Source organism: Stegodyphus dumicola, chromosome 3 (genome assembly GCF_044657685.1).
Source record: "Stegodyphus dumicola isolate Sdum_Otavi_A_Nest chromosome 3, ASM4465768v1".
NCBI lineage: Eukaryota > Metazoa > Arthropoda > Arachnida > Araneae > Eresidae > Stegodyphus > Stegodyphus dumicola.
The window spans coordinates 268,948,319-268,959,430 of NC_140770.1; the positions used below are offsets into that span (position 1 = coordinate 268,948,319).

The window sequence follows — 11,112 nt, forward strand, 5'->3', positions numbered from 1 at the left end:
CATGATAGAAAAAGATTATATGTATGTTAACAATGTATAACACAATAGCATTAGATGATAGAAAAGTTTGTGTAATTTGAAAATAAATCAAAAGTAGTTACATTTAAAAGAAAACAGATTTTTAATATATATATACATAGTACAAAGTACAAAGTCTGTAATCCGGACGTCCATTATCCGGAATGATCTATAACCTGGACCTCAAAGCCACAAACTTTACGCATGCGCGTAGAGAATGTGCACACATTATGCATGCACGTAAAGAATGCGCATACATTATGCATGCACGCAATGTATGCTTTATGCATGCGCGAGTTGAAAGTATGTTTAATACAGTAATGAAATAAATAAAAAGTTTTTTTTCTTGTAAAATTTGATACCCTTTAGATCATAATTGCTCTTTATTTCATAAATTACGGTTTCATATTTTTAATTGTATAATTTCTGCATGCCATCTTACCAGATTTAAATTGATGATCTATAATCCGGAATTGGTGAAGTCCCGATGAGTTCGGATTACGGACTTTGTACTGTATTTAATAATATATTGACTTCCATTTCTTATGGTTGTCTCTCTTACAAGTTTTTGGATTCTTTTTCATGAAAACTGCATACTTAGATAGTTCCCACTGAACTGAACTCCTGCCATCAAAATACTTTGCAGACAAAAGAGCAGCTGAAAGCCTAAAGAAGCAAAGTCTGGAAAATGCTGGAGAATTTTCTATTTTACTCCTTTAATTTTCATAGCATTGCTTAAGCAGTATGTGGAATGGCATTGTTATGATCAACGACGACGACACCTTCCAAGAGGATGATTTTTTTTCCCTTTTTTTGTGAATTTCCATATGGAGTTTGATAAGTAGCTCAAAGTATTTATTTGGAATTACTGTTTCCCAGGTGAAAGGAGCTTGAAGAATGACTTACTTTTCTGGAATATCATCAAGCAGACAATGTCACCTTCATTTAGATACATGTCTGCTCTTACTTACCTATACGTTCCATACTTCACTTCCAGCTGTATTGCATATTGTTGGCCAGAATCTTTTTTCATCAAATGATATGATTTAATCCAAAAAAGGCACTTTTCTCCGCCCACAAGACAAAAAAAAAAAAAAAAAAAAAAAAAGATATGGATTAGCCTATACTTTTCTATCAAATTGTGGCACATAGACAAACTATAGATTTTCAGGCTTTTAGCAAATTCCTTAGTTATAATCCTTGAGTTATTTACTTATTTTCATTTAAGGCAAGCACAACATTCTTAACAATGCTGGTTAGCGATACAAAGGTTTTTATTCGCCAAGTTAAAATCACAATTTTGAAATCTACCAAACCAATTTTTATTGTAGATTAAAAATAAGAGCTCAGTTGAAATGTATATTTTAGATTTCTTTTTGAGTTCCAATGTTCAATCCTTTCTAAAATTCATATAACATAACCTGACATGCATGTAATTTTTAATTCTACAACTTGACAAAAGGTCTTTCACTTAAAAATTATATCACTGAAAATTCCTGTAACAATGGTTCATCAAGTTACCACTTGTGAATCAGTATAGCACCTTGCAAAGAAAATGTGCTGCCCCATACTTATGTGCTCCACACCCATACCTGTGTGTCTGCTACCTATGAAAATCAGGAATGAACATTTGTAAACACCCAATAATAATATGCTGTCTTTCTTATTTTCTTACTTGTTGCTGATATCAGTGACATAAAATTATCAAATTATGATAAACTAATTAAAATTACAGCACATATCATACATACAAAATACCTATGGCTATATAACTAAACAAAGTTTATGTCATAGTTTTTTTTTATATGGAATTAACAGTAAATTCTACGGTGGATGTTTTAAATATTAGATTACAAAGGAATATATAATTTAAAATTATTATTAAAAGAAATGTTAAATTAAATGTCAATCTTTGCTTTGCTATGCTTAAAATTTTTTAAGTATCTACAGAGTCAGATTTGCTTTCATGATTTAAAAAATATTTTAAAAAACTATGTGTATAAATTAAAAATCAAATTTATTCATTTAGTTTATAGTTGGATGTTTCAATTATTCTAGTAACAAGAAATCTATGCTACAAAATTTCACTGACCAGCTAAATGATTAGCAAAATTCCTCCCTTAAGCACTTAAATATTCATTTTGTAGAAAATACATTCAGAAAATGTGAATACAATTTTTAACATGTCTCCTGCACATATCATTTATGAATTTTAAAAATTGTGTGTAGAAGTGATAGAACTTATTTTATTCAGACATACAGATATGTGTTAAATCTTGTAATTCAGTGTGATATGAAATAGATGACACTTACTTTAAAAAAAGGTTTTTTCATTTGCTGGTCATTGAGCTCAGCTCTCAAATCCCACAAATATATTGCACCACTTTGGTCTCCAATATACAGTTCACTTTGGTTTGGATGTAAGCACACACAGTTGACTGGAGCATTTGTACCAAACAAACGCTGACACTGCAATGTCCTAGATCTTTAAAGGAAATCATTGGCACACGTGTGTCATACTAACAATAATTTAACAATTTTAAACAATAGAAAAGTCACTCAGGTAATATAGATACATTGGAATTATTGTAGTAGTTTTCAAGTCGCATTGGGATATTGTAGTTAGTTTATAAGCACCACAATAAATCTCAGTATTTAATTGAAATCATGCTCAGCTGTGTGGTTTTAGAGCTTGTTTATCAAAGTGTTGGTGCAGTGAGAGAAAAGATATCAGTTGCACCTTGTGAAAAATGTTAATTATTTCCTTGTACTAAAAAAAACATTAGCTGATTTGTATTATCAGTAAAAGATGAGAAATAGCTACTACTGAATGGCAAAGCTCAAAAAACCGTCATTCCAACTGCAATGTCATATTTCCTTAAAGCTGGGTCTTTGACAGTCACTGTGGCGAACAGCAAGCATTGTGAGAAAACTGTGGAATAAGGAATGAAAGTAGCTGTGTCCAGTTCAATTCCAAAATCTATATAGTGAGCAAATTACTTACCCAACCCACTAACTTAAGAATTATTTATTTAATGATACAGTTGTTCAAAATTTGTACATTTTGTAATTTATTCAGAATCATGAAGTTAAATTTAAGTAATACAGTAATATGTAAAGACTGTATGTAAATGTAAAGACTATATGTAAAGACTGTTGTGTGACATATAAAATATAGCACTCTTCTATTATCAGGACCGGATTCAGAAGTGTATGTATGTATAAGCTTATATATATATATATATATATATTTAAACAAATTTTAATTTTAATTTTAACAAACACGTATAAAAGTAAAAAAAGCAAATTTAAAGCTAAAAAAAATATGTGTACACACACAGGCACATATGTATGTACATATAGACATGCATACATGAACACATCCATTGATCCATATATATATATATATATATATATATATATATATTTATATTTCTGCACCTTGTCCTAATAACAGAACAGTACCTAAAATATATAATTAATTGCTTTTAAGTGAATCAATCTAACTGCAACAATTAGGTAAGCCTCCATTCTGAATTTGGATGCCATTAAAATTATTGATAACACTAAAAGCTTTGAGCTATCTTATCTTGTAAATTAAAATATAAATATATAACCAAACAAGACTAAATTAGGACTAAATCTGATATTAAAATCAGAACTGTTCATATCACAGATTTGTCATTAAGTTAAACATAATTTTGAAATAACGTATAAATAATAACTTCTAGTACCTTATTTTCAATGACTGTGTGAAATACTCCAATAACAAATTTACTTAAAAAACATCTCTACAAGAAACAATCTTATCTAAAAAAAAAATCAATTTTTTTTAAAAATTCTATAAAAAGTGACACATTTTAATAAAAGTCATAATTACAAAGGATGTAGCGGCTTCTTTGAGTCTTAACTTTTCTCATAACAAACATATCAGAAACTACATAATTCTACTTTCACTGCCAACTGGCAAAAATTTCTATATTTATTCTAGTTTATTCATAGCGTTTTTATAAATATGATGATCACAGAATAAATTTAGTAATTTCTATCAATCAGCTTTGAAATTAGAGCGAGTTGCTTTCGGATTTACTTCTTATTTGGCAAATAATGATTTCTACCAAAACCACACTGAACTAACTTTATCAACAATTCTAAAAATTGAGGAAATTATATTGTACCTTAAATCCCATATTCTAGCTGCATTATCTTCAGATCCTGTGAACATCCACCTACCATCTTCTTGGAAACCAACAGCAGTAAAATTTTTTGGCACCCCTTCATAGTTAACCACTGGATTTGGATTATTTGAATAAATATCATACATTCGTATATGCTGGAAACCTGATCAGACATTACAAAGAATAATATCAAACTGGTTATAGTTATACAATGAACAACTGATATATTACAGGATACAATTATTAAGATGTCTACAAGACGTGCAACATACCTGCAGCAGCTAATAATTGTCGATTTGGTGTAATTTCCATGCTGTTGACTTGCTTTTATTAATATTAAAGTGATATAACATAAATTTGCTTTTGGTAACATGAAGAGGTTTAAATTGGAACATTCTTTCTTTTTTACATGATTTAAGAATTTTTATTTCATATTGGTACCAGAAGAATAGGGATATTTTTGTATCATATACATACACAAAAAAGAAATACATTTAAATGTTACCAGTATTGCAACAAACAAATAATAAAATTGTGTAATCCATGCATAATATTATATATTATGTACGAAACAATTTTTTATACAATACAAGCAGTTTTAGCTTAACTTAAGTCCTTGAGACCCCACTAGACTGAGAAGTGAGTTATCGCTCCAGTCTGAATTCATATAACAGTCTTATGAAGATTAAAATAATGTTTTTTGAACACCTTAAATTACCAGAAGGCAGCCCATGCGCTACACAAGATAACTCCACTAATTAAAGGTATTTCGGTGAATCTTCAGATTATGGTAACTAGGATAATTTTTGGCGATCAACCCTGCTACAGCAACCTGCTAGTTTTTTTTCTGGACACCATTTTGTTTTCACAAAGTAAAGGCATGTTTTTTTTTTTTTTTTACTCAACATTTTTTCTAACAATCTGCTAGCCGAATTACGCTTATACTAGAACTTTTATGGAACAAAAGTGCTTAATCATGACGAAGATTAGGTGCGAAATTGTGAGAAAGTGCAGAATCGCCCACTGGTTGCCATGTTTTTAAGAACTGCACATACACGTTATCCATGTACATGTTGACCTATTTTCACTTAAAAAAACATCCCAGAATTGCACAAAAATGGTATTGCACACACTCTTGACTTTATCCACGTACACATCGATCTATTTTCACTTAAAAAGTCAAAGAAAATTGACAAAAATCCAGTTCTTCTTACTCTTGTAAAAAGCGCCAAACAAATAAGTGGGCGATTCTGCACTTTAGCAGCGAAATTGTTTCCAAGTGCTTATTAGCTAAAATCACGATTGGAATTTTCCGGAAAATGCCCCATTACATGTCTCATGATCTCTCATTTCTCTGAGACAAAATAATCTGTGATTCGAACTGTGTACTTCTCAGATTATTGCTAAAGTCCTAGCTAGTAACCTTTATCTCCTTACCAAAATGTTGCCAAACTACCGGTTATCATATTCCAAAGATTAGCCGGTATTTCAAATAACATAAGATGAAGTTAAATTTAAGTAATACAGTCCACGACTGCACACACAATAGTTTAATTAAGCTGGCTCAAGTAATTATTGACACACTTTTAAGGTTGGTTAGCAAAAGCTGGAACACACTTTAGCAGAGACAATGATAGTTGAAAGTAAGACTGCCAGAAGCTCCAACTTTAAAACATTCAAACCCTCCACTTAAATACTCATTAACTAATTTGAAGTCTGATGAGAATTATAGAAAGAAGAAATTACAGTAAAGTTTCAAATCATAATATTTGGTTAATTAACATTAAATCCTACACAACATTGACAATACATAGCATACAATTTTCAACAGGAAGATATACAAGCACCAATATTCTATAATGCCCATTTAATTAATTCATAAAAATACTTCAAATAATCAATAAAAATTATTCTATTTTATTCTTTGTTTTCACAATGAATAAAATAAAATTCAAGATTGAACTAATTCCACTGAAGCTATTGAACGATAATAGAAGATACCTTAACATACTTTCCTTATAATAATATCTGTGAAAAGAAAAATGTGATTTTTTTAAAATTTTATCCGTCTGTTATTTGTTTTTATGGATTCAAAGACCGGAATTATTAGAAGAAACCAAGCAAACATGGTTTCTTCTAACAATGCCACCAAGTAATGTATTGTAAAAAAAAAATATTACATAATTCTACCCTTTTATTTCCCGGTTACCATCTACAAACTACTATATAGTGTCTTAAATGAAATCTTGCCTTAACAAAATTCAAAGAGTATTTCAGAAAATTATAATAATAAGAGAATTAAAATGTACTCCAGTAAATGAGAATTATGTAAGTATCTAGAAGCTCTGTCAGTCTGCCAAGACATGGGTAGTATTTGAAAGAATGTATGCAAGAGCCTAAAGAGGTATAAGCTGTTTAGGCTATATATATGTGTGTGCGCAGTAAGATGATTTGGAGTAAGCTGCAACAGATTGATGATGATTCTCTTCATTATATCCTGGAGAGACTTTACTGTATAGTTAGAAAGATAACATTCAAAGGAAAGACATGTAGACAGACGTGGCCGAATTGACTATAACTTTTATTGCTGGATACAAACTAATTATCAAAAACATATCTTGTTTAGATCAGAAAGGTTTTAGTTCTCAAAATTTTGAGTTCAGGTTCTGAGTTACGCAAGCTATGCAAGATGCATTAATTTAGAAATGACGCAGTTCAGAAAAGTTATGATTTTTAGATTAGAGAGGGAGAATTATGGGGTTAATATTGATTTATATATTTTTATCTTACATATTCCTGTTGCAGTTTACTCAAGTCATCTTATGACAATGAAGTCAACAGGACATGGGTAGTATTTGAAAATGGAAAACTGGCCTATGGAATTAAGTGCAAGTTGAAACGTGTTAAATGTTGTCTAACTGAAATTCCAAGTGTTTCGAAAGCAATATAAAAACACACACACACACACACACAAAAAAAGAAAAAAAAAAAAAAAAAAATTATGCTCTGACTTTTACAATCTTCCTCTGCATTACACCAAGCGATCATTATTTAAGTAGTAAGGAGAAAAAGAACATCATCCATCATAATGTATCCATGAGTGGTTCAAGGTCCTTTGGCTGATAATTTGTCTAGCTACATTTCCAGTGTGCGGGAAAATTCGAACTGCGTGTTAACGTTTAATAGTCTTAAGCTATTTTATCAACTACATTAAATCACATCTTTTTTTTTTTTTTTTTTTTTTTTTTTTTTTTTAAGGAGATGCAAGAATGAGAACTGCGATGATTTAAAATTTTGCATCTAAGTTTAGTAAAAAAATTGCCAAAATTTAATTGTACTGACTTAAAATTTTTTTGAGTTTAGTTAATGTTATTTTGTTAATAATGTATACTAAATGTCTTTCATTACAATAATTTAATAATTAAGTAATTTTTAAATTCCTGATGGAGGCAAGATCGAAATCTGTTTGTTGCAAATGTCTCGAAAAGAAATCTGAAATTGTTTCTGTGGACAAAAGTAAATTTACATGTCCCATTTTTATGTGCCCGAAAATTTTTTCATTGGCAAATAATTAAAGTTTTCTGCAAGACAATTTAACATCAAAAAATTTTTCTGGAAAAGAAAAATTAGCTGCAAGATGGATTGAAATGATGCAGTCTAGAAAAGGGAGAATTATGGGGTTAATTTTGATCTATATACTTTTTATCTTACACATATACACACACACAAATATATATGTCCAAATCTATACAGATACATGAATATGTATAACATCTTACTTTGTTGAACTAAATAAGATGGGAAAAAAGAAAGATAAATATAGCTTATGCTGGTGTGTTTAATGTGAACTTTTTTGTATACCTTTGAACTTGAGATGGAATTGCAGATATTAATATGTGGAACATTTCAAATAAGGAACATTAAAAATCCATTTTATGTATTAGTACACGTATTTTGGACTGAAAAATCAGAAAATTTACAAGGATACAGAGCTGGGATGTTGAACTGAAGACTGTCTTACTCCACTGTGTGGTTGCCAAAAATTTATGGTATGATCATAACCACCTGTGGCCAATATCATCTTGTTCTGTTGTTCTTCTACTGCCATGTCATGTATTCTTTACTGAAAGATAAAGTAGGAACTTTTGATATACATTTCTTAAATAAAATCAAAATTCTTGAAAAGGCATACATAGATAAGAATTTCAGTTACAAAAAGAATACAACTAACATAGTAATATTCTTTTTACAGCCTTTCTGAAGTAATCTACAAATGCCTACAACTATGCCACCACTATTAAATCTTTGAAAGGATTCTATTCAAGCAATTATCATTATAATTAAAATTTATTTTCTTGGACTTTAATGGAATATTTCCTTTTGATGCAGTTTAGAAATTAATGGATTGAATTATTTGCTGATGGCAGTGCACAAAGCAGTACTTGCCTCTGGAAAAGATTGTATAAGGTATCATGCATATCCTATATAAGTGATCTTCAAATTGTGTTCTGTGGAAAACTGGAATTCCACAAGTCAAATCAAAATATGAAAATTATTATTGTTATCTAAAATAATATAAAACAGATCAGTTTTTAAGAGCAAAGTTATAATTAAAGAATGCTTTTCTTTTCATTTCCCATATAAAGTATATGAAACATTAATATATTTTAAAGCATTTTTTTTTTAACATTGACTTTTCTGAGGATGGTAGAAGTTCTAAAAGAAAAATTAACAGCTTTATAAGTTCGAGTTAACAAATTTTGAAGACGCATTTTCTGAATTATACTTTTTATATAGAATGCATAAAAATGAATCTTGATTTAGACTTATATACACTTTTTAATAATAATCAGATAATTACATATTAACACAACCAATCTGGCAATTTTTTACGCATTGAAAAAGTTACTTATTAAGTGCAAGTTGGTGGTTTTCATGAACTCTTTTTTTAATGATAGATTCCCAAACTATCAATATGTATTGTAAATAGGCAGACACTACAGTACAAAGTTCGGAATCTAGACATCCAAGGTGCAGACCTCTGAACTACCAGCCAAAAAAAAAAATATATATATATATATATATATATATAAATAAATAAAATAATAATTCTCTCTCTATATATATATATATATATGGATCCAGAATAGAGATTAAAACAGCTGCTCTCCCCCCCCTAAAAAAACCCACAGATATAAGTCTAATTCTTCTCTAGACTGACATTCCTGCATGTCGTATTCAAACACCTGCTGGCACCATGGCCAATCATAATACATTAATTGACACTGTTTGACACAATAACAATTTCAGCCCTTTAATGGTTGTGGAAAGTTATCCTTTTCTGTCTGACCTAAACAGAAGAACTCCAATGCTGCCATACCTACATGTAGATATTGAAACATTGGTTAAAACGTAAAGAACCTGAAGACCATTCACCTAATGGAAGCCCCAATGTCCTTTAAGAAAGTTATCCTTTTCTGTCTGACCTAAACAGAAGAACTCCAAAGCTGCCATACCTACATGTAGATATTGAAACATTGGTTAAAACCTAAAGAACCTGAAGACCATTCACCTAACGGAAGCCCCAATGTCACCATATCTACATGCTATCTTACCAGATTTAAATTAATGATAAAAAATTCAGAACTATCTGAAATGTAGAATTGCTGAAGTCCTGACTATTCTGGATCTCGGACTTTGTACTACTATATCAACATATGAAAAGAAAACACACTTTAACAATTTAAAACTTACATTCTTCACTAAATCTTGCCATAATTTTTAAGCTATTATACTCTCCAAATACAAAGGGATCTGATTTTGTTTTTAAAAAATATACAGTTACAAAGTATGAAAACCTCAGCATTTGGCAGTTATTTATTAATATATCTCCTCAGTGTTCTCTTTTAGAGACTTTGCAGCAAAATTCTGTAGTCTTACAGAAATTTTACTGCAGTTAAAATTGTTAGAAAATTCCATATGCACATATTGTAAAATTAAGTTTAAAAGCAAAATTATCATGATTTGTTTATAAAAACTGTTGGAATTTCGAACACAATAAAAATTTTCACTGAATTCAGTGGTTTTCAATTTCAAATATATTCTGGGGCCACTAATGGATGAGTGCTAAAGTCACTGAATACTGGTAGTTTGATCTAGGATTTGAATACCAGTAAACGGGCTGATTGCAACAGCATTTTTGCGCTCTGTAACATGGATATGAGCCAGTTTTCCTAAAAGTCCTCTGCGGATGTCCTTTCCTTTGGTAGATACCACTGGTGCGTTGCTGTAATCCAAATATATGTATATACAGTCTCACTTATCGTCTATAATCTGCTATCAAAGATGATTTTATTCAACCATGAAGATCCTCCAGATTATCTTACTCCTATCCCTAAATACTAGAAGATTATTCTCAACAGAAGCCTCCTCCCTGAAGCTCTACCTCGGTTTTATTTTATCAAACAATCAAGAATGCGAATCAGTACTGTAAAGTACAACATGAGTAAATTACATTTAATATGTATTTTACAAATCTCCAAACGAAAACTATACTTTAAAATAAATAAATCATCAAATGTAAAAATTTTTATATAACAAAACTAGAAAATTTTGATATAATTTGATAAAAACTTCGGGAAAAACTGTCTTACATCTATTTAAATACACACACATTACATACAGATCTCTTGTTTTGCATTCACGAAGTCTTTCCGATTGATACTTTTATTTACGTTTAACTCATTATGTAATATATCCTGCTATTTTGAGCCTTTAATATTATTGTAAAATGATTAGCTTACATTGTTAAATATTTTTTATTAAAATTTATTTAATCTGCGATTAAAAAGTAATTTTTACATTTTATTTTTAAATATGAAACACCATAAATTCAAAGAACTGCTTTGGTAATACC

At 29.8% G+C, this 11,112-nt stretch overlaps 1 protein-coding gene across 3 annotated transcripts in view; it reads right to left on the reverse strand.

Annotated features, from left to right (window-relative positions):
* Window positions 1-10,931, reverse strand: part of Lst8 (MTOR associated protein, LST8) — a 31,217-nt gene extending 20,286 nt beyond the window's left edge. For all 3 annotated transcript variants that reach the window (XM_035369523.2, XM_035369521.2, XM_035369524.2), the window contains exons 1-5: window positions 10,850-10,931; window positions 8,185-8,319; window positions 4,469-4,520; window positions 4,197-4,359; window positions 2,332-2,503 (exon numbers count right to left, since the gene is read on the reverse strand). In XM_035369523.2, the coding sequence (XP_035225414.1) occupies window positions 2,332-2,503; window positions 4,197-4,359; window positions 4,469-4,520; window positions 8,185-8,304 (507 nt within the window). In that variant the 5' untranslated portion in view covers window positions 8,305-8,319; window positions 10,850-10,931. The remainder of the gene's footprint in view (window positions 1-2,331; window positions 2,504-4,196; window positions 4,360-4,468; window positions 4,521-8,184; window positions 8,320-10,849) is intronic.
* Between the last annotated feature and the right edge of the window lie 181 nt (window positions 10,932-11,112).